This window comes from Xenopus laevis, chromosome 4S (genome assembly GCF_017654675.1).
Source record: "Xenopus laevis strain J_2021 chromosome 4S, Xenopus_laevis_v10.1, whole genome shotgun sequence".
NCBI lineage: Eukaryota > Metazoa > Chordata > Amphibia > Anura > Pipidae > Xenopus > Xenopus laevis.
Window position 1 is genome coordinate 12699070 of NC_054378.1, and position 25454 is coordinate 12724523.

At 41.7% G+C, this 25454-nt stretch overlaps 2 protein-coding genes across 8 annotated transcripts in view; both read left to right on the forward strand.

Moving 5' to 3' along the window:
* Positions 1–10226: 10226 nt before the first annotated feature.
* On the forward strand, positions 10227–14799 carry guca1bl.S (guanylate cyclase activator 1B like S homeolog). Its single transcript, XM_018259911.2, has 4 exons — positions 10227–10750; positions 12417–12566; positions 13057–13165; positions 14454–14799. Exons 1-4 carry the CDS (start codon positions 10541–10543, stop codon positions 14579–14581), a joined length of 597 nt encoding a protein of 198 aa, XP_018115400.1. The 5' UTR covers positions 10227–10540; the 3' UTR covers positions 14582–14799.
* A 3907-nt stretch (positions 14800–18706) lies between these two features.
* Positions 18707–25454, forward strand: part of XB1001290.S (provisional ortholog of golgin B1 S homeolog) — a 70533-nt gene continuing 63785 nt past the window's right edge. For all 7 annotated transcript variants that reach the window (XM_041561933.1, XM_041561940.1, XM_041561935.1 and 4 more), the window contains exon 1: positions 18707–18881. The gene's annotated coding sequence lies outside the window, so the exon portion shown is untranslated. The remainder of the gene's footprint in view (positions 18882–25454) is intronic.

The window sequence follows — 25454 nt, forward strand, 5'->3', positions numbered from 1 at the left end:
AAGGGTCAGGGCACATGCTCAGATTTGGGGAGATTACTCACCCGGCAACAGGGCCGGATTTACATAGTGGGAGCCCCTAGGCCCACTGCCGTTCGTTGCCCCTGTCCCCTCCCCTTTCATCATCTGGACCGGAGCAATGGGGATTGGGGCACAGGAAATTTAAAAAATGATTGTATCTCCAGCTTATACCCAGTGTTTTTGAACCAGTGTGGCTGTGATTGGGCAGCATGCTGCCCCCCTAAAATCCTGCCAACCTAGGCCCGGGCCTAGGTGGTCTTTGCACAAATCCGGGCCTGCCTGGCTACAAATCTCCTCTTCTTCGGGGCGACTAATCTCCCCGAACTGCCGCTGGGGCGACTTATCTCCCCGAATTTGAGCGTGCGTTTCTGCCCTAATGATCCTCTGTTATGTAATCATGGGTGTAACTACAGAGAGAGCAGACCCTGTGGCTGTAGGGGGGCCAGGAGGTATAGGGGCCCCATGAGGCCCTAATTCATATACAATTTCAATGAATATTAGTAAAACAGGTCAACCTCTAGATATTTTTGGGGGGGCCTCAAAATTAATTTGCAGTGGGGCCCCGTAATATCTAGTGATGCCACTGAATGTAATCACAGGTGCAAACCTGCTACGAGTAACCTATAGCAGTTTGCAGGTGGCATTTAACGTTCGGCTGTTTAAAACCGATTGCTAAGGGTTACTAGACCTGGGCAGACTTTGTGCCTGTTTTTGCATTACCACAGCATTTGTTACATTTTTGCTGTAGTGTACATTCAACACAGAGGCAGCATACGCTGTTAGGAACCCTATTGACTTTATTGCGGGTCTGTTTGTGGGTGTGACATGATACTGAGCCGGAAAATATGATGGTGCGTATTTTCCTTCTGTACTTTCTATTTCTGATACCCATAAGGAGTGGCTAAAGCCACTGGTTCTGTTTGTTGTGAGGCTTCTTGCTGCCTGAGAGATACTAGAATTATGAGATAAGTAGCTGCTCCTTGTAGTTGTCTGCAGATACATAATTCTGTAAGCGCAGCACTGACTAATAAACCCCCCAGAAAACTTCATTCCTGCAACTGCAACATAAGCCTCCTCTCATTTGCCCAATCAGTCATTTCTGTTACCCTTCATGCCCCCAAGACCACACAGTCAGATCATGCAGGGAGTCTGTACAATGCACTTGGCCTCATAAAGTTCTTATCTGGCAGAAGTTTTTGCCCCAACCTGATCAATATCAGAACATCCCTGATGAGACAGAATTATGGAAAAGTGTTAGTAATTGCTCTAACCAACTCAGTTAAGAGAGGGCTGTTATGTACAAGACCTTAATAAACTACAATAAGCCACTGGTACCATTGAAAACAATTTTATAAAGGCCAAGCAAAGCCACCTATTCATTATAGGTCCCCTGCAGAGTCCTCCTTCAAAACACCATCCCTCATGCTCACAACTGTGATTAAGCAGAAGAGGTATTATGCTGCCATGGGGGAATTATATAAAGAATTGGCATTGTATTTCTGCTGCCATGTGTTCTGGGGGTATTTTATATAGAATTGGTACTGTATTTATCCTGCCGTGGGAGCTGAATTATTAAATATAGAATTGGTACTGTGAATTCACTATTTTCTCGAATCGTTCGTGAAAAGATTCGGCCGAATAACGAACCGAATCAGAATCCTAATTTGCATATGCAAAGAATAAGAATGGAATCTTATAGGGGCAAGGTGTGAATGAAAACAAATGATGCACTTTGCAACTTACTAGCAATAACAGATATGCCTTCAGGTCTCAAAAATGAATGTGTTATTATCAACCAGGGCCACCATTAGAAATCACGGGGGCCTGTACAACAACATTTTCGGGGCCCCCAAGCCCCACCCCAGATCCCGCCCACACCACAGTTAAAAGATCACAAATGGGGAAAAAAAAACCCACACACACAATTTATAAAAAGCCATTGATGGTCAGGGCCCCCCTATAAGTTAAAAAGAAAACTGTGGCGTCAGGGCCCCCCGTAAATTAAAAAAAAAAAAACATCGGCGCCTGGGCCCCCCCAAAAAAGTTTTTAAAAGAACATTGGTGGCAGGGCCACCCTTAAAAGTTAAAAAAGACATTGGGCGCCCAGAGAATATTTTTTCTATAAAAAACAAGGGGCCTATAGAGTATTAAAATCATACATTATTTTAAAAAAACACATATTGGTGTTCAGTAGAACTAAACTTGCGGCTTCAGGACATCAATTTCAGCTCCTTTTGTGACTTTGGCTCTTTTCGGGACTTCGGGTCTTTTTACGGCTTCGGGACTTCCACTTCGGCTTGTTTGGGTCTTTTCGCGGCTTCGGCTATTCAGGACTTCAGCTTTTTGGCTCTTCAGGTCTTCGGCGGTTCAGGACTTCGGAAGAGGCGGTGTATGAGATAAAAGAGATAATGTGAAAACATACATATCTTTTAAGTAAAGATGGTTGTACATAATGTATTTGGTGAAACTAAAAGCTGTATGTTCTTTTGTAAAACAACAAAAGTTGAGCAAAATGTGTTGGAAGTTGAGCAAAACATGTTTGTGCTACAAAAAAGTAATTTGCACTTTTGTCAAAATACAATAGATATATTAAATGTACACAATTTATTTTTGGTAACTATTATCAGTTTTGTTCCACAATACATATTTAAGCAAGTCTACATATATTTTGTGGCACAAAATCCATGTTCTCATTAATTCTGTCCAAATGATGCAGAAAATCCTATTAACAGATTAATTTTGCTTACAAAATGTACTTTTTGTCAACATAATGTACATGGGACAAACGGCACCCCATAGCGGTGTGGCTTTGGCGCTCTCAAGGGGGACCCGGATACCTGTACAGTACCACCTGTGCCCCACCTGATGGCGGCCCTCCAAGGGACTGTTTTATTATTACAGAGAAAAAGGAAATTATTTTTACATTTGGATTATTTGGATAAAATTGAGTTTATGGGAGACAGCCAGAGAAGCTACTCTTTGTCTTTTTGTCCTTCTTTCTATTTCCAAAATGATGGGATCCTTTGATTCACCCAGGCAGCTATGTCCCTTTTCCTAGGTCCATTGTAACTGAGCAAGTTCAGTAGGTGGCAGTGTTTACAAATTTAAAAGGGTATTCATTTATTGGATCTTACCTTGCAGGGAGTTGGGTAGAGGAGAGGGTCTGAGCAGCAATCTGCTCCCCAGTAAGCGGCTGGGCGGCATGCCGCCCCTATTGTTCAGACGCCCTAGGCCCGGGCCTTTGTGGCCTCTCCACAAATCCGGCCCTGGGTCTGAGAAGTATCAGGCCCGAGTTAGGGAAAGTTTTTTTGGTGCCAGAAGTTTATGTAATAGTTGCTCTAGGAGCAAAAGATAGTGGCAGGGTAATTTAGTGAGCAGCTTTCTGGCTCCAACAAGGACAGTAGTTGGGGTTAGTACCCTTGCGGTGATCAAGCTGCCAGACAGGTACACGAGTGGGTGAGCTCAGGTGCAGGGTAAATGCCAAGGAGCAAGATACCCCGTGAGATCTCTAGTGTTGGGGAAAAACACCAAGACAGGTTGTACCACCCTTAAGAGGGATTTACTTGTAATATCCTAAAGTGTGACGGTTTTCCACTGATTGCTTTGAATGTACTAGATTAGGTATATTGCTTGAAAGCTGTGATCAAGATACCTGTCATTGTCCAATAAAGAAGTTTGAAGCAATTAAACTGGACAGCTGTTACTCTCGTCCTGATTGATCTGTGCACCAGGAGACACCTTGGATCCACCTAAGGGTAAAGTGTTTAAAGTGACACACACACTGCTAGAAGTTGCAGGGAGTTGCCCATAGCTTTAGGGTGCCTGGTATACACTATTACCACACATGTCGCCCATGAGCTGTTCTGATATGTAAGCAAACTCTTAGGGTAACAAACTATGAGGAGGGACTACCTAGGGTAGTAGGTAGGGGCTTTTCTTATTGGGGAGGGTTTAGTTCTCTTTTAATAATAAGGATGTGCCAGATCTAGAATTTGGTTTGGGATTTGCCTAAATCCAACATGTCCAGATAAAGTCAATCTAGGCCCTCAAAGTTGCGTAAATCATATGACGGTAAAGCAATATGACAACAAATTTTAACAGAATTTTGTTTTTCTAAAATTTAAATATACAAATTGGAGTTCAGATTCCACTAAGAAAGTGCCATCGGAATGAAAGGGATGAAAAAGAAACATAAAGGACCACCTAGACATTAGCCGATATAAGATCCAGCCTGAAGCGCCCGAAACGCGTTAGGTGTATCATGCTGCGTTTTTTTAAACAACAGAAAATACAGATACTAGATTTTTAAGAGCCCAGTGCTACAGTTTTCCATTCATTCCTCTCTTCCTGTAACTTCTAGTCCACAGTCTCATCATTTCTAGGGTAAGTGTTTCACAGATTGGGATTAAAATTAACCCCCTGTCGTTGGGGTTGGACATCAGTTCTGGGGCAGAATAAAGAGCTCTGCGGGGTTGGGTTGGGTTGCGGGTCTGTGCTGTGTATGGGTTTGCCCCTTAGGGACCATGGGGAACTTTACAAGAACCCAACACAGAAAACCTAATCTGGTCTGATTGAATAAAGGAATGCTACTCTATACATATAAATTCATGAGAATAAATGTTACTTTTTCATCGGTTATGGTAAGGACGTGACAACCACAAGATGTAGATACAAGGTTATTAGACAGAGGTGGCTTTTGATACGTTATTGTGAGTTTACATATCGGATGTGGCACCAACCAGCACAGAGTCGCAGGAAACATAACATTATTTGCAACAGGTGCCTTTAGCCATAGCCACCCTAGGAACTTATTAAAAAAAAAAAACAAATAACAATAATTCCAAATGAAATATTTCCAAAAACTGCACAAAATCAAATAATATGAAAAAATCAGCAGGTCAAAACTGCAATTGCTCATAGTACATAATCAACAATTAATATTCATCATTCTTCCCATGCGCTCGCCCCCCCCACACAGTTTTTCTCCTACCCCATTGCCAGATGAATGGATTAAATAAGATGAGGGATATCATTAGACTTTAGGGGTGGGGTGTGGAATTATCTAAACATGATAAAACAGTGAGATAGAAATACATTTAGAACAACATCTTGAAAATTTTTATTTTTTGCAATGATTCTTTTTCACAAATCTTTTTTTCCCCTGATATAATGAATTGTTCTCCTGGGAGAGTGATTATTATTAGTCATAGTGATTTATTAGAGAGAGATCATAAGAATGTTTCCTTAATCCCATGGGAACGTCGTTCCTCAGCACTTTCTCTAGTAACTGTTTCCCAAAATAGACCCAAACCAAAGACGGCTTTGAGATTATTTTTATTTAGGAAGTTGGAATTAGTATTAAGCTGACCAGAGACGTGCAGCTTTTAGCTTTGTATGCAACGAACGATCATAGGCCGCAGTCGACTGACCTGCCACTAATCCAGGGCTGGAATTAGGGGGGTAGGCAGAAGAGGCAGCTGCCTAGGGCGCAATGATAGGAGGGCTCTGGGCAACTACCTCTAAAATGGTCTTCTCCCTACCCCTAGTCCGCAGCCCTCAGTTTTACTTCCCTTACTTCCCTCCATCACCCACCCCTCCGTCGCTCTCCCCTCACTCCTGTCACCCTCCCCACTGTTGCAGTTCCTTCCATCGCTCTCCCCTCCGTCGCTCACTTCTCCCCTCCGTCGCTCACCCCTTCCCCTCTGGCACTGTCCCCTCCCTCCTTACCATCTATCACCCCTCCAACTCCTCTCTCTCCATTGCGCCCGGTCAGGCTTGAGTGCATGGGCTAGCACGAGCACGCGGGGGTTTGGTGGCCGGCCACGTTGCCTAGGGAGCCCTGCCGGCCTGGCCCGGCTCTGCACTAACCATTCAGATTAGATAAAGTACTAAAAGAACAAATCAGATGATGTTCTGACCATGATAGCAATCGTACAAAAGTTATAGCCAACAAATAGAAGTGACAGTCACCAATTGATATTGTCAGACAGGCAATAAATGCAGAGAAATTATTGTTAGTCAATGGAAATTTTCTTACCTGTCCTATCGACTAAACAACCAATTGTCAACGGTGCAAAAAATGTTGAATTGAAGGTTCGTATGACTTTATTTTTATATCTATGGCCAGCTTAATTCTATTGTTATAAATAAGTATGAACCCACCCATTCTTTCCATAGTGTCCTTTCTACTCCTCTTCCTCCTCCACCCGCTCATGGCTCGATCCTTTAGGGCAGAGACACACTGCCAGATTCGGGGAGATTAGTCGCCCGGCGACAAATCCCCTCTTCTTAGAAATCTCCCTGAACAGCCTTCCCCAACCTTCCCGCCGGCTAGAATGTAAAATGCCGATGGCACTCAGAGCTGTTCGTTTTCCGAAGACGCCCAAAGTTTCCTCGTGAGGCAACTTTGGGCGACTTCAGAAAACAAATTGATCCAAGTGCCATCCCGCCGGCGGGACACCAGGGGCCCACCCAAAAACCTTAGACCAGGGGCCCACTCTCAGTACTATTATTCTTCCTCTCCTCACTCAACCTCTATTCTCCTAGTCTCTTTTCTTTACATACTATAATCTATTATTCCATCTATTTAGCCTCTTTGTTCTCATAGAAATAGGGAATGGCCATGAAATAGGCCAAATGTTTAGCAGCATGAGGTTCCACTGACACCTGGGCCCACCGGCAGTTTTCCTGGTATCTCAGTGGGTCAGTCCGACACTGAAACCAATTCATTTTAAGATGAACTTCTCCATTAAAGAATTTTTTAGTTGTCACTTTTGTTTTTCCAACTGTTAAATCATGGTGTCCCCAGTGAGTAGAAATGGAGAAGCTCACGTTTTGACCTGGGAGCACTAATCGTCTTTACTCTTTCACTGGCTTATCTGCATCTTTGCTAGAAAAATAAGCTCGGCCCATTACTCTAATTAGACTCAAGAGCATTGATCTGATAGGGATGGATGAGCTTTTATTGTTGTTTGTGCACCTGTACAGCTTCAGAGACACGGACAATGGCAAACGGGGTTACTGTATATTTTTCTGCTACAAATTGTTCGATAAACTCAAATATTTAGAGTTTTTAGTATTTTCTTTAGTGCTTGTTTTTTTTTCCTTTGCATTTTTTATATTCGGATCTTGTAATCAATTCATTGACTTTGGTGGTTTTAGAGTTTGGGATGTTAGTTGTGTTTTCAAAAACCTTGACCTTTAATGAATAAGCCTCCACATGTTTTTTGCAGTTCTGCTCCGATACAAACAACAGTTCCCTGAATTCCAGTTGGATGGGAAACTCCAGTTGGGTAGGACCATAACCTTGGTTAGTAGAATCAGCTCCTAAGTCTTTAAATCTGGTGCACGTACCCTGAATGGCCACCTGTCAATCCTCTTGCATACATTGGATGAAGTAAAGCACCACAAATCGTTCTTGAGTAAAAATGCCTTTATTTGAGTAGAGAGTTTGAGACAGCTGGTTACTAACTTATACAGAGCTTTACAAGACCTTGGACCTTCTCCATTTGACTCTGCCTGCCGTAAATGGCAAACAATACTGCCTGAGATAAGTGATGATATATGGGACAAAGCCACTACCTCTAGCTATTATCTAACTTCCTTATCTCTACCAGGGATAGATTGATAAATTTTACAGTCCTTCACCTGTATTATTTTACACCCCTCAGACTGCATAAAATATTCCCAGATAAATCTCCAGCCTGTCGCAGGTGCCAAAATCAGACAGCAGATTTTTTACATGTTTTGCCCCAAGATTGTTCGATTTTGGCATACAGTGGATGAATGTTTGAGCGATAACCTGGAGTTGCCACAAGTCCTCTCTCCTGACCCTGTCTTTTGGGAGTCGTAGATGATATGGTCCCACAAACCCATGTTAGAATTCTATATCATACTTTGCTATTTTATGCAAAAAAATCCATCATACTTCATTGGCTTCAGCCTGCACCTCCCTCAGTTCAGTACTGGATTACTTTGGTCAACCGCACTTTACCACTTATTAAACTCACTTATGAGGCTCGTGGCTCCTCAACTAAATTCGGGAAAATCTGGGAGAGATGGCTTGAGGTTTACCCCAATCCCAAAGTTCAGTGATTGCTTTGATTCAAACCTGTCCTTGATGACTGCAATGTTTTATTTGTGTACCTGCTTGCATATACTATGTGGACTGTATATTTTTGATCACACTTGTCTACTTGATGTGTACTGATATGTCAATTTGCATATATTAAATAAAAGTGAACTTTAAAAAAAAAAAAAAAAAAATGCCTTTATTTGGAACAATGGCAGGACCATAACCAGCCATCCGATGAGCTTCTTTATCATAATGGGCAGAGTAATCCTAAGGACCCTATGAGTAAACCTAAGGACTTTCACCTACCAGTGCCAGGCCTAACTGGTTGAGAGCCCTAGGCAGCCCAGCTGGCCACAACGTCTCTAAATTCGCCCATCATTAACCGTGAGATGTTGTTACCCTTTATCTGGGCCCTCACTAACATGGAAACATCAACAAGGGCTACAAGGAGCTTCCCTCTGATTTCCCTGTATACATTAGTTTATATATTAGATTATAGATAGATTATAAGTGGGTCCTGGTCTACAACTACCATGGTGCCATTTGATAGCATGAAGGAACTAGACTGATCATATATGTATTGTACCAAAAGGAGATGGTACCAGAAAACACCTAACTGTGTGGCCCAAGAGGCAGGAGATTACAACCAATAGCAGAACAACGTAAAGAGGAAAGTTCACCTTCAAATGATTAATTTAGTAGGTTATAGATTAACCTATGGTTTGTCTTCATCATCTGTATCGAATGTTTTTTATTCTTTAATAGTATTTGCAATTACAATAATGTAACTATCCTCTTGTAGCACATTGTTCAGAATCTGCTCCTGGGTCACTGAGCTGCCAGACTGAGACAACAGCAACAGAAACGTTCAACTTTAAAATTCATTTTTGGGAAAAAAACTGTAAAATATAAAAGATGTAAAGCAACTGAAAAAAAATCTGAATTTCTGGTGAAAACCTGGAAACAACTCAAATGAAAAAAAGTGTTTGGAAGGTGAGCAACCACTTTTAAAAGAAATATAAATAATTAAAAAAAAATAAAGGAGGACTAATGGGTAAATTACATGGATATACAAAATTGCATTTCATCCCTAAATGATCTTTTTGATCTATATAACAAATTCTGTATTAATGTACAGGTGTCCATGAAACGGTAACCTGTTAACCAGAATGCTCCAAAGTATGGAAAGGTCGTCTCCCAAAGACTCCATTTTAAGCAACTAATACATATTTTTAAAAACAATTCCTTTTTTCTCTGTAATAATAAAACAGTAGCTTCTACTTGATCCCAAGTTCCCAACTAAGATATAATTAATCCTTATTGAAGGCAAAACCAGCCTGTTGGATTTTCTAGTAGACTTAAGGTGCGAAGATCCAAATTAGGGAAAATTCTGTAATCTGCAAAAACCCCCTGGTCCCGAGCATTCTGGATAACAGATCCCATACCTGTACACTATGAGGCAAATTCACTAAGATCCAAAGTTGCGCCGGCAACAGCTTCGCCGCACTTCGCCAGGCGTAGTGTCGCCAGCGCTACGCAAAATCACTAAAATGCGAAGTTGCGCTAGCATTAATTCGTCACGCAAAGCGAAGTTAAGCTAGCGATGCCTAATTTGCATACGGTGCCAAGTTAAAGTACAATGGATGTATGTGTAGCACCAAATACATTACACTACACAAGCTGGGAAAGCTTCATAAAATAAAATAGAGTTGTTATTTTGCCCTATACATGTGCCCCCTGTATAGTTTAGGTGCCATATGTTGGGAAATGTAGGGGGGAAGGAGGGTACCCCAAAAATGTACGATCTTTTTCAGCCTATCACCCTTAAAAAAGGAAAAGACGCCAGCGTTTTTTGGGACTTAGAAAAAATTTCAACTTTTTTTGAAGCAAGCCCTATCTACTCTATTGCACTTCGCCTGGTCTCAGTTGGCGAAGGCAAGTCTGGCGCAAGAGTTAACGTTCATGAAAATCCGCAAGTAAGTGAATTAGCGTAGTTACGTTCCTTCGCCATAGTGCAACTTCGCCTGGCGTAAGGGTGCGAAGTAGCGATAGAGTAGGTCCACTTCGCTAGTGAATTTACGCCAGCGCCCGTTAGTAAATCGGCGAAGTAACGAAATGATGTCACGCTGGTGAATTTGCGCTAGCGTTATCCACTTCGCGCTTTAGTAATTTTGCCCCTATGAGAGCAAAGCAAATCTTCAGTAAGTATATTGGCCATTTAAGGCTTTGGATCAGATAGATGAAGAGATTACTAAGAGATAATTAAGCGCACCTATTAATGTGTCCATCCAACCAGATTTTAGCAGTCTTAGCTCACATATAAATCTAAGCGTATATGGTTTCTAATGATACACTTTTCTTCCTGACCTTGGGTTAAAGGACCAGAGAAATACAGTAGCTTGACCTACAACCAGACCTCCCCAAAATTAACCAGCCCTCCATAAGGGAATGCAAGAGCAGGCGATGGGGCAGACACAGACTGCGTACAAGGACGAAATTGATGTGGCAGATTTGCAGGATATGTACAAGAAATTTGTTATGGAGTGTCCCAGCGGGGCGCTGTTCCTGCACGAATTCAAGAGCTTTTTTGGGGTCTCGATGAACAACGAAGCGTCGCAGTTTATGGAAAGTTTGTTCAAGTCCTTCGACAGAAACAGGGTAAGAAAGGTGATTGTATCTCTCAATTGCTGGAGTTACAGTCAGAAAATATGGAGCAATACAACAAAGGGGATGCAAATCCCTCCTAAAAATATTGACTAATGAAGCAAATATTAATTCTAAGTGGCTATTTGGAAATGCCATTGGTATTAAAAGTAGCACAGGTATGGGACCTATTATGCTGAATGGCCAGGACCTGGGGCTCTCCTGATAACAGATCTTTCTGTAATTTTATACTTTAAGGGGGTTATTTACTAAACCCATTTATCTAGTCTGGCGTTTTGGGGAAAAACTCTAAATTTTAACTTTTAAAAAAACAAAACAAAAATAGACACACGATTCAGGTTTTTGCACGATTTTAACCTGAATCGACTAAATTGAGCTTTTTAAATAATTAATAAGGTAAAATCGGGTATGGGAGTTTGATTGTTTAATTTAAATAATGAGATACATTCGGATTTTAGTAAATAAACATTAAATAAACCCAATAGGCTGGTTTTGCTTCCAATAAGGATTAATTATATCTTAGTTGGGATCAAGTACAAGGCACTGTTTTATTATTACAGAGAAAAGGGAAATCAATTTTCAAAATTTGAAATATGTGGATAAAATGGAGTCTATGTGAGACAGCCTTTTCATAATTGTGTGTTTTCTGGATAATGGGTTTTCCGTATAATGGATCCCACACCTGTAGCTGTCTTCTGACTTCTAAAACAATGTATCAGAAGCCAGATAATCAACAGATCCATGAAGAAGCAGGCAAGGATAATTCTTACTACAATGTTTCAAGAGAGAGAACCAACAATGCAGAAAGGATCAGAGAGATACTGGTTTGAATTACAATTATATTTCCAAGTATTAAACACAGAAAATAGTAACCTGTATTATCATTTTTGAGCTACATCCCCTTGAAAACAAAGACCGCAAAGCCGCTTTGCATTGTCATAATACACTTAATTTAATTTATCTAAGAAAGTGAAAACGAACGGATTAATGAGATTATTGTTTACAGCTGTCACCATGATGGTCACAGAACCCCTCAGTGACTTCTAATATCCTTATCATTTACAGTAGGGGGTACATTATCCCTTATAATACATGAGTGATACTCAGAGTTCCCTGTATAACTCAGCCTGCAGCCTTGTGCCTTTATATGGTCACAGAACCCCTCAGTGACTTATAATATCCTTATCATTTACAGTAGGGGGTACATTATCCCTTATAATACATGAGTGATACTCAGAGTTCCCTGTTTAACTCAGCATGTAGCCTTGTGCCTTTATATGGTCACAGAACCCCTCAGTGACCTCTAATATCCTTATCATTTACAGTAGGGGGTGCATTATCCCTTATAATACTCAGAGTTCCTTGTATAACGCAGCCTTGTGCCTTTTTATTGTCCAAGACCCCTCAGTGACTTCTAATATCCTTATCATTTACAGTAGGGGGTACATTATCCCTTATAATTCATGAGTGACACTCAGATTTCCCTGTATAACTCAGCCTGCAGCCTTGTGCCTTTATATGGTCGCAGAACGCCTCAGTGACTTCTAATATCCTTATAATTTACAGTAGGGGGTACATTATCACACTCACACACAATGTGCCCTGACTCGACCCCCTGCTTGACCTTTTTTAAAAACTTCTCTTTACTTATTAATTCCAGGACAACACCATAGATTTTCTGGAGTATGTGGCCGCCCTAAATCTCACCCTTCGTGGAAAATTGGAACACAAGCTGCGATGGTCTTTCAAAATCTACGACAAGGATGGCAATGGCTGTGTAGATAAGAGGGAACTGAAAGAAATCATACAGGTAACAGTGAAATCTTAATTCCTGATGTTTGCTTGGGGTAGGACGGAGAGCCAGAGCCAGGTGACCCCTACCCAGTGTTGGACTGGCCCACTGGGATACCAGGAAAACTCCCAGTGGGCCCAGGTTTCAGTGGGCCCTAGTACTGCTAAACATTTGGCCTATTTCATGGCCATTCCCTATTTTAAAAAGGCTAAATAGAGGAAATAATAGATTATAGTATGTAAAGAATAGAGACTAGGAGAATAGAGGTTGAGTGAGGAGAATAAGAATAACAGTACTGAGAGTGGGCCCCTGGTCTATGGTTCTTTGGTGGGGCCCTTGGTCTAAGGTTTTTGGGTGGGCCCCTGGTGTCCCAGTCCGACACTGCCTCTACCCCCCCCCCCAATGGATAGGCAAGGGCAGGGGTTCTCTATTTTGGGTACTCCAGTTTGGCCAGGAGGCATTATAGACAGTAATCTGGGGGTTATTCATTTTTTTGTTTGTATTATAGTCAATATACAGCATAAAGAAAGGATGGAGAAGAGATCAAGAGGCCCAGTTAATGAACCCAGAGGAAATATGCGAGCGGATTTTCCAAATTGTGGATGAAAATGGTGATGGTAAGTATGGGGCTCTGTATAATTCATTTGCCTTTGTATTAGTACAGGTATGGGATCTGGTATTTGGAAACCCGTTATCCAGAAAGCTCCAAATTTGTCTCCCATAAACTCCATTTAAGCCAAGCTGGGTACAGGATTGGCTCTGGGCAGTTCTCAGGCCTGTTAGTAAATGTTTAGTATAGTTAACTTTGTTATAGTTGTTCTAGGAGCAGAAGGCAGGGCTGGGTTGTTTAGCCGGGCAGCTCAAGGCCCCAATGAGGAGGACAGTGGGGTTAGTACTCTTGCGGTAATCCACCAACACAGTGACACCAGTGGGTGAGCTTAAGGCAGGAGATTTGCCAGGGAGCAAGACACCACCGGTGACTGGGTAATCTCAGATCTAGGAGGTCTGCCAAGGAAGCAAGATACCACCGTGAGTTTACCTCTGCTGGGGATAGGATCACCAGGATAAGCAGTACTACCTGGGGGGAGGGGGGATTTACCATGAGAATTCCCAACTGTGAGTGTTACAATCAGGGCCGGGCCGTCGCCAGCTTAGCCCAAGTGCGCATGTGCAAGGTGGCGCTCGCATGCGCATGCGCAAGAAAATCGGTCGTTTTTACTTCTTTTGCGCTTCTGCGCATGCGCAAATTGGCGCGACTGTGCGCATGCGCAAATTGCAGAGAAATACATTCGGGCGCATGCGCAGGAGCGCAAGAAGAAGTAAAGATCACAAAGAGTCGGGCACTGGACTGGGGGTAGGCGACAGAGGAGGTGGCACCCCCCAGCTTTGCGCCCTAGGCACGTGCCTACTCTGCCTACCCCTAGTTCCGGCCCTGGTTACAATTTGTGCAAACTGCCACCAAGAACTGTTGCATTCACTAAATTCCTGCCTGTTTGGTTCAATAAAGAAATGTATTGGTTTTGAAGCAACCCGCCTTGACTACTTTTATTCTCAAGTTGGTTGATCTCATCTGTACACCAGGAACCACCCGAGGGTAATGTGTTTAAAGTACCATTGCACAGCTGGGAGTTGCAGGGAGTTGTCCATAGCCTCAGGGTGCCTGTAGTACACTGGCAGCAAGTCACACTATTTCAGGGCCCACCTACGGATGTGCGACAGTTATCTGTGGAATGGAATTGCTATTGAAAGCAATAACTGTCGGCCCCTTTCTGTTCTCTGACTCCTGAAACAATGTCAGAATCAGAATTCAGTTCCCCTTTGGGCCAGGTAATAAATGACTTCTGCAAAATATTTCAGCTTTTCTTAAATTCTGAATTTCTGCCTCTCTATTCTCCCCACCTCCAGGGCAGCTTTCTCTGCATGAGTTTGTGGAAGGGGCAAAGAAGGATATTTGGGTCCAAAAGATGCTGCAGCTTGATACCAATCCCTGCAATTGGGTTATGGAGCAGAGGAGAAAGAGTGCGTTATTCTGATCTTTAATGGCCGCCTGGGACCCACCAATTTGCCTTCATATACAGGGACTCGCAGCAAGGGGAACAGAAGAACAACTCCTCCTTGTTTGTCCTTCTCACCTAAAGGGCTTTTATGGGCAGATGGCAAAAATATTTCTTCATGCATTAATCAGTGACAAACTGTCAGCTCCTCTGCCCTGGACTCTTTCCAGGTGTTTTCATTATTCCAAATGAGTCTAATAAAGAGGAAATTAATAAATTATTATACTCAAGAGTTCACTTTCATTTTATTGTCCTGTGTATGTTAAAGTGTACCTGATGAACTTACTGTACCAGCCCAATTGCAAATTGTCTTTAAGTTTTTTTGTCACTTGGACAGGAATGGGATCCATTATCCGGAAACCGTTATCCAGAAAGTTCCAAATTACGGAAAGGCCATCTCCCATAGACACCATTTTATCCAAATAATTCAAATGTTTAAAACTGATTTGCCTAGTCTCTGTAATAATAAAACAGTAGCTTGTACTTGATCCCAACTAAGATATAATTAATCCTTATCAATAACAGAACCAGCCCATTGGGTTTATTTAATGCATTCAATGCTGTCTGGATTACGGGTTACGGGTTTACGTTCTTCTGGTCATATTCTAGTACTGCATGTAAAGCACCAGATCGCAAACTATATTTTATATATATAGATATATATATATATATATATATATATATATATATATATATATATATATATATATATATATATATATACAGTGGCGGAACTACCGGGGGAGCAGAGGGTGCAATTGGGTCAGGGCCCGCACCCCCTCAGGGCCCCCTAGCAGCTCGCGCCCTGCCGATTTCCGGCTGCATCGGCTGATTTCGGGTCAAATAATCTGGTACGGAGGGGGGCGGGGGCCCGGCGGCACGTCCCGCACCAGGGCCAGCCCCCCTCCAGTTACGTTACTGTATATATATATATATATATATATATATATATATATATATATATATATATATATATACGAATTATTCTGAGACCAGCACTCTCAATTTTAAGAATCAATCATTTTATTGTTACATCGTATCAATGCCCGACGTTTCGGTCCCTGTTGGGACCTTTTCCATCCTTGAAAAAAGTCCCAACAGGGACCGAAACATCGGGCATTGATACGATGTAACAATAAAACGATTGATTCTTAAAATTGGGAGTGCTGGTCTCAGAATAATTGGAGTATACATAATTACCCTGCACCCCTCCCTTTGCTGAAAGCTATTTGCCTTGGAGTGCGGATACTCATTTGGAAGTGCATATATATATATATATATATATATATATATATATATATATATATATATATATTAACTATTATTGCAAAGGATGAATAAACCGTAGGCATATTGCAAAACTTCCAGTTAAGTCTGAATGTAATTGTATTGAAAGCTGTTTTTGTTTTATTGATTTTGTGAATAGAAGTTCAGCTGTTCCTGCACCTTCCCACACACACAGCTGTGCATGACTAGTGAGTGACACAAGGAGCAGAGATGACAGATGACAATGTCCTGCTGGTACCGGCCTACCCGCAGCCATTCATATTGTATTAGTTGCAGACTCTGCTGTAACTGGGACCCACAGCAAATCGTTCTGGGGCATCCCCGGCAGCAAAAAAAGGGAAATCCCCTTTCAGCTTTGGCATAGTGAAAGAAAATGGCATTTTAACGAAGTTTCCAATGTACAGTCATTAAACATTTTCACTGGTGTGTCAATGTAAAAGCTGTTGGAAGCAGTTTCTGGTTGTTTACATTCTTTGCACTGCTGGTTCTGACTCCTGACACATTGTAGCAAGCCAGCTGATTAACAGATCTGGAGGATAGTGATGTCTAAGACCCATGGGAACCCAATTGTGGGTCAGTTGGGTTTGGGCTAAGACTCTCACAAATATTTAGGCCATGCCCTAACTGTGCCCCACTTCCACAGCCAGCAGGGTCTTTTTATCGACTGGCATATGCATATGGGGGACGGGTGTGGGTGCATAAGTAGAAATGGACCCATGGACTGGGTTGGGCATAGGTTTTGACCAACAGGTTGACCCACACATAAGTGATGTGAGGGCTGGCCCGATACCCGTGGGGTTGGGTGGGTTCAGGCTGAACTTTGGGCATCCATCATGGGTGCGGGTCACACTGCGATACAATACTGTAGTGGCCTTTTTACTGTTTGTGGGTCCTAAACATTTCACAGTTTAGGGTGCGGGTTATGTTTTTGTGGGTCAAGGTGAGGGTGCGAATTTTTCCTGACCCACACATCACTACTGGAGGAGAACTGAATTGGTACAACGTTCCACTCAGAACAGAGAGTACATTTACAAATAACAGTAAAATCAGTAAAAAAAATTTACCATTCATTTACAATGGTGGAAGTTGCCTAGAATTACATATTTTTCATTAGGCAAAAAAATGTTTTTAATTCAAGTTCCTATTAAAAAAGACTTTTTTTAAATTTCATCCCTAATATGTCTTTATGTAAGACAAGGAGGTCCTATTATACCCAGCAAGCCAATTGCTGTTTGTTTTGACACTTGCTAGGGCCTATTTATCAAAATTCCAACTTGTGAATTTTTTAGATGTTTTTTTCTTACCTTTGAACAAACTCAAATGTTTGATTATATATGAAAGGGATAGTTCACCTTACAGAATATTTGTTTTTTTTTTTAGATGGGGTCAGTGACTCCCTATTTAAAAACTGGAAAGAGTCAGAAGAAGAAGGCAAATAATTCAGAAATTATATAAAAAAAAACAAAAACAATAGGCTAATTGAAAATGTGCTTAGAATCAGACATTCTATAACATACTAAAAGTGAATCTCCCCTGTAGGGCAGAGACACACACTCGGATTCGGGGAGATTAGTCGCCCGGCGATAAATCGCTTCTTCTTCACAGCGACTAATCTCCCCGTCCCTGATCTGCCTCCCCTGCCTTCCGACCGACTAAAATGTAAATCGCCTGGGGCAGGCACACGGAGCGATTAGTCGCCCGAAGTTTCCTCGTGAGGAACGAAGCGTTCCGTGTGCCTGTCGCCAGGCGATTTACATTTTAGCCAGCAGAAGGCAGGGGAGGCAGATCAGGGACGTGGGAGATTGTCGCTGTGAAGAAGAGATTTGTCGCCCGGCGACTAATCTCCCTAAATCTGCTCGTGTGGCCAGACCCTTAAGGGCAGAGACACATGCTCACATTTGGGGAGATTTAGTCACCCGACAAATCTCCCCGAACTGCCTCCCGCCGGCTAGAATGAAAATCGCCGGCGGGATGGCAATCAGTGCGCTCACAAGGAAACTTCGGGCAACTTCAGAAAACAAAGCGATCTGAGTGCAATCCTGCCGGCGATTTACATTCTAGCCGGCGGGAGGCAGTTCGGGGAGATTAGTCGCCCTAAGAAGAGACGATTTATTGCCGGGTGACTAAATCTCCCCAAATGTGAGCGTGTGTCTCTGCCCTTAAGGTTCTGGCCACACGAGAAGATTTAGGGAGGTTAGTCGCCGGGCGACACATCTCTTCTTCACAGCGAATAATCGCCCCGTCCCCGTCTTCCGCTGGCTTTAATGTAAATCACCTGGGGGCAGGCACATGGAGCGATTAGTCGCCCGAAGTTTCCTCGTGAGACAACTTCGGAAATCAAAGCGTACTGTGTGCCTGTCCCCAGGCGATTTACATTTTATCTGGCAGAAGGCAGATCGGGGAGATTAAGTCACAACGAAGAACTGAAGAGGAGATTTGTTGCCTGGTGACTAATCTCCCCGAAACCCTAGCCAAACCCTAACGCCCAGTCCTTCTTAGGGGGTGTCAATGTAGATAAACATGAGAGCCCAGGGTAAAACCTGACTGACTCAAGAGGGAGGGAGGTTGAGCAGATATGGAGGACTGGGCAGAGCTGGGCAGGACAAGACACACAAAACTAGGGAATCTGCGTGATTAATTGAATCCCAACATTGTTGGATACAAGATACTCTTAGGGAGGCAGGAGTTTTGACAGAGGCAGGGAATGAGCATGAAGGAGCTTCTGGAAGATGTCCTAAAACGGACACCGTAAGGTTCTATTGCGCTACGTAAGCTTCACCGCCATCTTTGAGATTGGCAGTCGCAGTCACCCATTCAGGGGGCGGAGAACAGTCTTTGGGCTGACGTGCCCTGACGTCACGGCTCAGCTGTAGTATTGATCCAAGATGGCGGCCGAAATGGAACAGCAGAGCGCAGGGGGGAGATTGACCTAGAAGTTGGGGACTGAAACTGCAACTGTCAGCTGGATATGTGCCCGTCCTGATGAGTCCGGGTAATGGAACTTTTTTAGGCAGAGTGCGTCGGGTTGGATCTTTAGGAATGGGGGGAGCACATTGGCTGCCCCTCAAGTCCCAGTGAGAAGGGAGAGGGAGGAATAATGACGTTTATAATAATAGGAATAATAATAGGACCTGAGGCGGCTGATGAGTGAACTGATTCCATAAAGACCTGTGTCTTACATCTGCCACATCATCTTGTCCCCTGGGCACCTGCTCAGTACAAATGCTGCAGGTTTGCTGCTCTCACTGGGGCTCATTTATCAACACTGGGCAAATCTGCCCATGGGCAGTAACCCATGGCAACCAATCAGATTGCTGCATTCCTTGTTCTACTTGCAGCTGGCTTTAAAAAGCGAATCACTGTTTGGTTGCTATAGGTTACTGCCCATGGGCAAATTTGCCCAGTGTTGATAAATGAGCCCCAGTGACTGACCCCCTCATGCCTTCACACAAACCACAGCTTATGCCTGGCTGCCTGCTTCATGTTAGACAACTTTTCAATTGGTCTTCATTACTTATTTATTATAGTTTTATAATTATTTGACTTCTTTTTCTGACTATTTCCAGCATTCAAATGGGGGTCACTGACCCTATCTAAAAAACAAATGCTCTGTAAGGCTACAAATGTATAGTTATCTTTCTATTCAGGCCTCTCCTATTCATATCCCAGTCTCTCATTCAAATCAGTGTATGGTTGCTAGGGGAATTTGGACCCTAGAAACCAGCTATAAGAAATAAATAATGAAGACCAGTAGAAAAGTTGGTTACAATTGGCCATTATATAACATACTAAGGGGGAAGACACACAGAGGCTACATGTGTTTTAGCAGAGGTAATCCTCAGCATTGTCTATGGCATGGCATTTTAGGAGCCACAAAATTAGCTGCCACTAGTAGATCTGTGTGGCTTCACCCTAAAGGTTAACTTAACTACCCATTTAAACCTCAGGAAACATATGGGACCTGTTATCTAGAATGCTCTGCTGTATTCCGGATAAGGGATATTTCCACGATTTGGATCTACATACCTTAAGTCTACTAGAAAATCATGTAAACATTAAATAAACCCAATAAGCGTTTTTTTTTTTTTTGCTTCCAATAAAGATTAATTTACCTTAGTTTGGATCAAGTACAAGCTACTTTTTTATTATTATTATTATTATTATTATTATTACAGAGGAAATTGTTTTTAAAATGTGGATTATTTCATTATAATGGAGTATATTCAGAGCTTTCTGGATAACGGATCCCATACAGGTATGGGACCTGTTGTTCAGAATGCTTGGGACCTGGGGCTTTCCGGATAACAGTTCTTTCTGTAATTTGGATCTTCATACCTTACGTGTACTAGAAATTCATGTAAACATTAAATAAACCCAATAGGCTGGTGCTGCTTATAATAAAGGCTAATCATATCTTAGTTTGGATCATGTAAGAGATACTGTTTTATTAGTATAGAGAAAAAGGAAATACTTTTTAAACATTTGGATTATTTGGATAAAATGGAGTCTATTGGACTGTAATTCTGAGCTTTCTGGATAACTGGTCTTGGGATAATGGATCCCATACCTGCACTTCATAAATCTCCTTTTAAATGATTAGATCACCTTTTGTGTGTCATAATGGCCTGTTTTTAGCATTTTTTAATAGTAACTTTTGAATGGTTTGCCTTCCTGTTCTGACTGTTTCCAGTTTTCAAATTGGGGTCACTGACCCCTGCAGCAACGTAACTATTGCTTTGCAAGTTACAACTTTATTGTTATTGTTTCTTTGTATTCATTATCTTTCTATTCCAGTCTCTTATTCACACCAACTCCTGGTTGTTAGGGTACATTGGTCCCTAGTCACCAGAGAGCTGCTGAAATTAGAAACTGGGGAGCTGTTGACCATGAAGTTTAATAATTGAAAAATAAACAAAAAATAGTGAAGACCAGTTCCAGATTCTCAGAATATCACTCTCTGGCCAAAAAGCTAAATCCCTCAAAACACATTATACAAAATAAAGGCCAATTGCAAATTGTTTCTACATCATTCTAATAATGATTTTTAAAGGGGTTGTTCACCTTCCAAACACTTTTTCAGTTTTCCGATTATTCCCCAGAAAGAAAGACTTTTTTTCAATTACTTTCTATTTTTTACAGTTTTTCCAAAAATCTAAGTTTACAGTTCAATGTTCCTGTCTTTAGTCTTTGTCTGGCAGCTCAGTAATTCAGGAGCAGATTCTGAACTGTTACAATTTGCTACATTTAGTTGATACAATTAGTTTATCCATTTCTCAGCAGTATCTGAAGTATTCGCAACTATTGTATCAATCAATATTTTTCCTAAAGTCGCCCGAAGTTGCCTCACGAAGAAACTTCGGACGACTTCGCAAAACGAATCGCTCCGAGTGCCATCCCTCCGGTGATTTCGATTCTAGCCAGCGGGAAGGCTTTTCGCGAGATTAGTCACTGGGCAACTAGATCTCCCCGAATGTGTCCCCATGTGTCTCTGCCCTTAGAGAGTCGGCGACCCCTCTCCCAGAGCTACTTTAGAAAGGTGAAAAAGTAAACTTTACACTTCAATATTAGAAAAATGGTCACACATAGAAAATAGAAAGTAATTGGAAAAAGTCTATCTGAAACTAACTGAGCTGAAAAAAAAGTTTTGGAAGGTGAACAATCCCTTAAAGGTATAAGCACCATAGATGAGTAGTAAGCTCTCTGCAAGTCAATAAAATGCCAGTCTGTGTTGTGCTTTTATATAGTGGCCTTATATGGCTTCCTCCTGTATCTGGTGCCTCCCTGTATCTGTGTTTCTGCCTTGTGTTTGAAAGAAAGGCATTCTGTTATTACAGAGGGAGGGGGAAGAATCCCTGCTTATCCTACTGGAGGGGGAGAGAGAACTAGTTCAGCCAGTTTTGTCATTCCCTTTAAGGGGTAATTCACCTTTAAGTTAACTTTTAGTATGTTATAGAATGGCCAATTCTAAGTAACTTTTTAATTGGTCTTTGTTATTTACTTTTTATAGTTTTTGAATAATTTTCCTTTTTCTTCTGACTCTTTCCAGATTTCAGATGGGGGTCACTGACCCCACCTAAAAAAACAAATGCTCTGTAAGGCTACAAATGCATTGTTATTGCTACTTTTTATTCCTCACCTTTTTATTCAGGCCTCTCCTCTTCATATTCCAGTCTTTTATTCAAATCAATGCATAGTTGCTAGGGTGAGTTGGACCCTAGCAACCAGATTGCTGAACTTGCAAACTGGAGAGCTGCTGAATAAAAATTTAAATAACTCAAAACCCACAAATAATAAAAAATGAAAACCAATTGCAAATTGTCTCAGAATATCGCTCTCTACACCATTAATTTAAACAACCCCTTTAATTAGACAGATATGAGACCAACCAAAGAAGGGAGCTCTGACTCTGAATCCAGAGCAGCTCATCCAATCTCTGCTCTATTAATGTCAGAGGATAAAATACAATTGCTGGTTTCTGTTAACCCCTTCTCTGCTGCTTGGGAAAAGATGCTCCTGCTGCTCCATATGTAACTATATTGTTCAAAACCCTTTCCAAACATTATAACCCTGTCCTTTAAATGAGAACTAAAGAAGTAGCTATAAATGTTGTACATTATGTTTCGGCTTCTGTGCCAGCCCAAGGCAACCACAGCCCTTTAGCTGTAAAGATCTGTGTTTCCAAAGATGCCCCAGTAGCTCCCCTTCTTCTTTTCTGCTGATTCACTGCACATGCTCTGTGCTGCTGTCACTTACTGAGCTTAGGGACCCACTCACAATATACAGTACAAATAGAATAGAAATGTCACAATATAAGGCTGATTAGTAATTAATACAGATAATTACTACATGGCAGCACAGAAACCAGTGCAATTAGCATCAGAATTTAATAATCAGCAAACCTGTAGCATCAGCTTATATTACAAGGGAAGCTCATTTTCTGCTGGATAATTAGTGACGAGCCCTAAGCTTAGCTTCTCAACAGCCAATCAGAGCCCACTGAGCATGTGAGTGTCACAGACACTTTCCAAGATGGTGACCCCCTGTGACAAGTTTGAAGTCCTGGATCATTGCTGCTATTGACAAGCTCAAACTTTAGCCTCGTGCAATAAGTTCACTACATAAAATATGCCATTTTAACCAGATTCATTTATAGGGTTTAGTTCTCCTTTAAGCCTCAGGTTGTTCTCTTTAAATATGTATGAATAATTGCAGTATATGGTTTAAATGTCTTTGCAACATTGAAAGGCACTTTTTAGGCTATTTTCACACTATGTGTCTTCTCCACCAGCGTAAATAACCCAGATCCTGCCTGTTTCCACCCCGAGTTTGTAATAACTGACATGGAGGGCAGTGGATAGTCACTATGTACACAGGCAGTGCCAGGTCTATATTTTCTGCCTGAAATCCGCCTTGTGTGCAAGGTGAGAGTTAGAAATCCTATTCATCTCAGTTACTGGACATACAGGGTGTGAGTGTGTTTTTTTTCCATCACCAGAGTTTTCCATTAGCCTTAAAGGAACAGTAACCCCAAAAAAGGAAAATGTGTTTGTAAAGATTCTCATTCATCCAGGTCATGGTATATCTGTAGAAATCATAGACATATCAACTGGACTTGCTGTGTTTTTTTTTACTGTCTTTCTCAAGTAACACAAGTTATTCTGAAAAAAAACCACAGCAAGTCCAGTTGATTTGACTTATTTCTACAGATAAAAAAGCAAAGTGTTTTAATGAATGACAAGCAGCTGTGTAGCCACGGGGGCAGCCATAAATTCCGAAGAATCCCATTGTATACTACAGAGCTTATCTGTTATCTGCTGTGTATCCTGTGCCTTTTCTCATTTTTCAGCTTTGAATGGCCATGGCTACACAGCAGTTTTATATAAACTATAGTAGTACTTATCTGTTATCTACTGTGTATCCTGTGCTTGAATGGCTGCCCCCATGGCTACACAGCAGCTTGTTTATATAAACTATAGTAGTACTTATCTGTTATCTACTGTGTATCCTGTGCTTGAATGGCTGCCCCCATGGCTACACAGCAGCTTGTTTATATAAACTATTGTAGTACTTATCTGTTATCTACTGTGTGTCCTGTGCTTGAATGGCTGCCCCCATGGCTACACAGCAGCTTGTTTATATAAACTATAGTAGTACTTATCTGTTATCTACTGTGTGTCCTGTGCTTGAATGGCTGCCCCCATGGCTACACAGCAGCTTGTTTATATAAATTATAGTAGTACTTATCTGTTATCTACTGTGTATCCTGTGCTTGAATGGCTGCCCCCATGGCTACACATCAGCTTGTTTATATAAACTATAGTAGTACTTATCTGTTATCTACTGTGTATCCTGTGCTTGAATGGCTGCCCCCATGGCTACACAGCAGCTTGTTTATATAAACTATAGTAGTACTTATCTGTTATCTACTGTGTGTCCTGTGCTTGAATGGCTGCCCCCATGGCTACACAGCAGCTTGTTTATATAAACTATAGTAGTAGTTATCTGTTATCTACTGTGTGTCCTGTGCTTGAATGGCTGCCCCCATGGCTACACAGCAGCTTGTTTATATAAATTATAGTAGTACTTATCTGTTATCTACTGTGTGTCCTGTGCTTGAATGGCTGCCCCCATGGCTACACATCAGCTTGTTTATATAAACTATAGTAGTACTTATCTGTTATCTACTGTGTATCCTGTGCTTGAATGGCTGCCCCCATGGCTACACATCAGCTTGTTTATATAAACTATAGTAGTACTTATCTGTTATCTACTGTGTATCCTGTGCTTGAATGGCTGCCCCCATGGCTACACAGCAGCTTGTTTATATAAACTATAGTAGTGCTTATCTGTTATCTACTGTGTATCCTGTGCTTGAATGGCTGCCCCCATGGCTACACAGCAGCTTCTTTATATAAACTATAGTAGTACTTATCTGTTATCTACTGTGTATCCTGTGCTTGAATGGCTGCCCCCATGGCTACACAGCAGCTTGTTTATATAAACTATAGTAGTGTTTCTGAAGCAAACACACCAGTTTTACCAGTGCAGGGCAACACTACATTATATTGTCATTCCTTTAAAACACTTTCATTATTTGGTGTTACCTTTAAACTGCAGTAGAAGTGCAACTCCCAGTAAACCCTCAACCCAAAACCACCTTATTTTGCAGAGGTGTATTGGGCATTCTAACTCCTCATGACTTGGAGGCCACAGGTATCTATCTTACATGTTATATGCACCATAATTCCATATTTAAGGTTAGAGGGACATTGCCCTGAGGGTAAGGCATAAGGAGTTTCAACACCTGGCTGTGCTGAGTGCAGACCCGCATTCCTAAGGAGTTCCTGTCATATTGACTCTGTGTAATTCTAAACTCTAAATGCCAGCTTAGGGTGCGTGTAACTCCTCATGTTCATTGGTTACATTAACCCCATAATGACCCAAGAGGGAAAATGTAAAATCGGGGAAATGTGTAAAATTAAACTTTTCTTCAAGTACTGAAAGGATATAAGCACAGGACTCCGTTTTTTTACTTTGAGGTACAATATTTACTGTGTTAATTACA

Excerpts from the sequence above, each read along its gene's own strand:
- guca1bl.S (XM_018259911.2), top strand. The coding sequence starts at position 10,541 with ATGCAAGAGCAGGCGATGGGGCAGACACAGACTGCGTACAAGGACGAA. Across the intron at positions 10,751-12,416 it reads AGTCCTTCGACAGAAACAGG|GACAACACCATAGATTTTCT; the intron begins GTAAGAAAGGTG and ends TATTAATTCCAG. Across the intron at positions 12,567-13,056 it reads AACTGAAAGAAATCATACAG|TCAATATACAGCATAAAGAA; the intron begins GTAACAGTGAAA and ends TTTGTATTATAG.